General features: G+C 50.7%; 1 protein-coding gene across 1 annotated transcript in view; it reads left to right on the forward strand.

The window, feature by feature from the left end:
- The window catches only part of SDHAF2 (succinate dehydrogenase complex assembly factor 2), a 3,573-nt gene extending 1,680 nt beyond the window's left edge, over window positions 1–1,893 (forward strand). The window contains exons 2-3 of the mRNA XM_014544565.1: window positions 1,350–1,573; window positions 1,665–1,893. Coding sequence (XP_014400051.1) covers window positions 1,350–1,573; window positions 1,665–1,878 — 438 coding nt within the window. The 3' untranslated portion in view covers window positions 1,879–1,893. The remainder of the gene's footprint in view (window positions 1–1,349; window positions 1,574–1,664) is intronic.
- Window positions 1,894–2,172: the final 279 nt, after the last annotated feature.

Genomic DNA, 2,172 nt, shown 5'->3' on the forward strand with positions numbered 1-2,172 from the left:
CTCTATCTTCGACAGGTTTTTTTTTTCCCTGACAGTTTTTTACTTAAAGTCTGTGTTGTCTGAGATGAGTAGGGTCATTCTGCTCACTTTTGCATGGAATATGTTTTTTTCATCCTTTCACTTCAGCCCATGTGTATCCTTACATCTAAAATGAGTCTCTTGTAACAGCATATAGTTGGGTCTTACTTATTATTATTATCTTCTAAATCTTCACCCAGGGACATGCTTATCGACTTGAGAGAGAGAGGGGAAGGAGAGAGAGATACGTCGATGGGCGAGAGAAACATTGATCGGTTGCCTTCTCATACGAGCCCTGACCAGGGATTGACCCTGCGACCTTTCCATGTACGGGACGATGCTCCAACCAACTGAGCCACACTGGCCAGGGCAGTTGGATCTCATTGTTTTATCCATTCGGCCACTCTATGTATTTTGGTTGGGGAGTTTTAATACATTTCCATGTAAAAAGCCAGGAGTTGGGGGTTTTCTCCTGCTCGTTCTATGCCGGGCCAGAGGCAGGGGCCATGGTGGGGGAGTGCGGGCCAGTCCAAACCCTTGCCTTTGTTCTCAACAGCACCCAACCTGGTGCCATCTCCTGCCAGCACTTAGATTCAGAGAGAACAAACACTAGCCAGTCTGGCAGCCCCCCGAGAGGTCGGCATGCTGGGGGTATGTCTCAGGCTCCCCTTTCTCTCCTGAGGGAGACTGAAGATTTTCTTCAGTCGGACCAGGCTGAGCCAGGGGGAGGGACCGAGATGAGTGACTGTCATGGCTTTTCCTTCCAGCTTTGATGCAGCTGCTCTGTGCTTGCCCGGGGTTTGGGAGCCTCTTCACTGGTTTCGGGATTTCTCTTAAAGGGAACCGGTCTGTGTGTTACGGAGTTGATGGTTTCTGGGAGCAGGAGAGTGTGTCCTGTCCTGCCATCTTGCTGACACGAACACCTTCTCATGGCGTCGTGGTAGGCTTTGCCCTTCTCTAGATTGGGAGCCCTTGGAGGATTAGGGCCCATGCCGTCACTGCATGCTCAGATTTTAACACGGTCAAGAGACAAGAGTACACACCGCACCGGAAGGCAATGCATGGGGGAGCACATACGTCTGCTGAAGAGCTTCTGGAAGTGCACTGGTTAAGAACGTGTTTGCCGTCAGAGCTGGCTTTCGGGTCTGACTGCAGTTACTGTCGGAGGGACCTGGGTCCCTGAGCCTGGGCCTCTAAGCTGTAATGGGCCAGTCTCAGCGAAGCTTCTGGAGGACTGGCTGAAACCAGACGCGCTTGGCGCCTAGTGCGTGTGAAGGGTGACGGTGACGTTACCTGATGCTAAAAAGATGTCTGTGGTCTGTTTGTTTCAGATGCTTGCTCTGTCAAGACAGCACCTCGTGTCTCCGTTGCCCAGCGTGACGTCCTTCAGCCGTTTCTACAGAGGTGACAGCCCGTCAGATTCCCAGAAGGATATGATTGAAATCCCTCTGCCTCCGTGGCAGGAGCGACCTGATGAGCCCATAGAGACCAAAAGAGCCCGCCTGCTGTATGAGAGCCGGAAGCGGGGCATGCTGGAGAACTGCATCCTGCTCAGGTGGGGGCAGGGCTGGGGGCCATTGCTCCTCGGCTGGAGACGACTGGCCTTTTAATCTCTTTCTCTCTCTCTCTCTCTCTCTCGTTTTTAGCCTCTTTGCTAAAGAATATCTGCATCAAATGACAGAGAAACAGCTGAACCTGTATGATCGCCTGATTAATGAGCCCAGTAATGACTGGGATATTTACCACTGGGCTACAGAAGCAATACGTAAGCGGAATGTGAAAAGTAGGATGACTTGGGCTGATTTGAGTCTGGAATTATATCCTAGGCAATTACCCCCCCCCCTTTATTCATGCAAATAGACATTCACCAGACACTGTTCATTTTTCCAAAGTGTGTAACATTTGTTTGCTTAGTTAAGGTTCTTTGTGTGCAAACAGTAGACACCTATTCTGTGTAACGTAAGCAAAAGGGGAATTTAGTGAGATTGTACAGGTCTCCGAGGCAGGTTGAGGAAAGACTCGGCTGGGACTGGAATGGAGCCAGAAACGGACGTCTCACCCGTTCTCACACCCTCTGGGTCTTCTGTGTTTTTGTTCCCACTCAACATGCGTCACAAAATAGGAGCCGTTCTGCAGGTCCGTGTCTCCTCTGTT

Source organism: Myotis brandtii, unplaced genomic scaffold (genome assembly GCF_000412655.1).
Source record: "Myotis brandtii unplaced genomic scaffold, ASM41265v1 scaffold369, whole genome shotgun sequence".
NCBI lineage: Eukaryota > Metazoa > Chordata > Mammalia > Chiroptera > Vespertilionidae > Myotis > Myotis brandtii.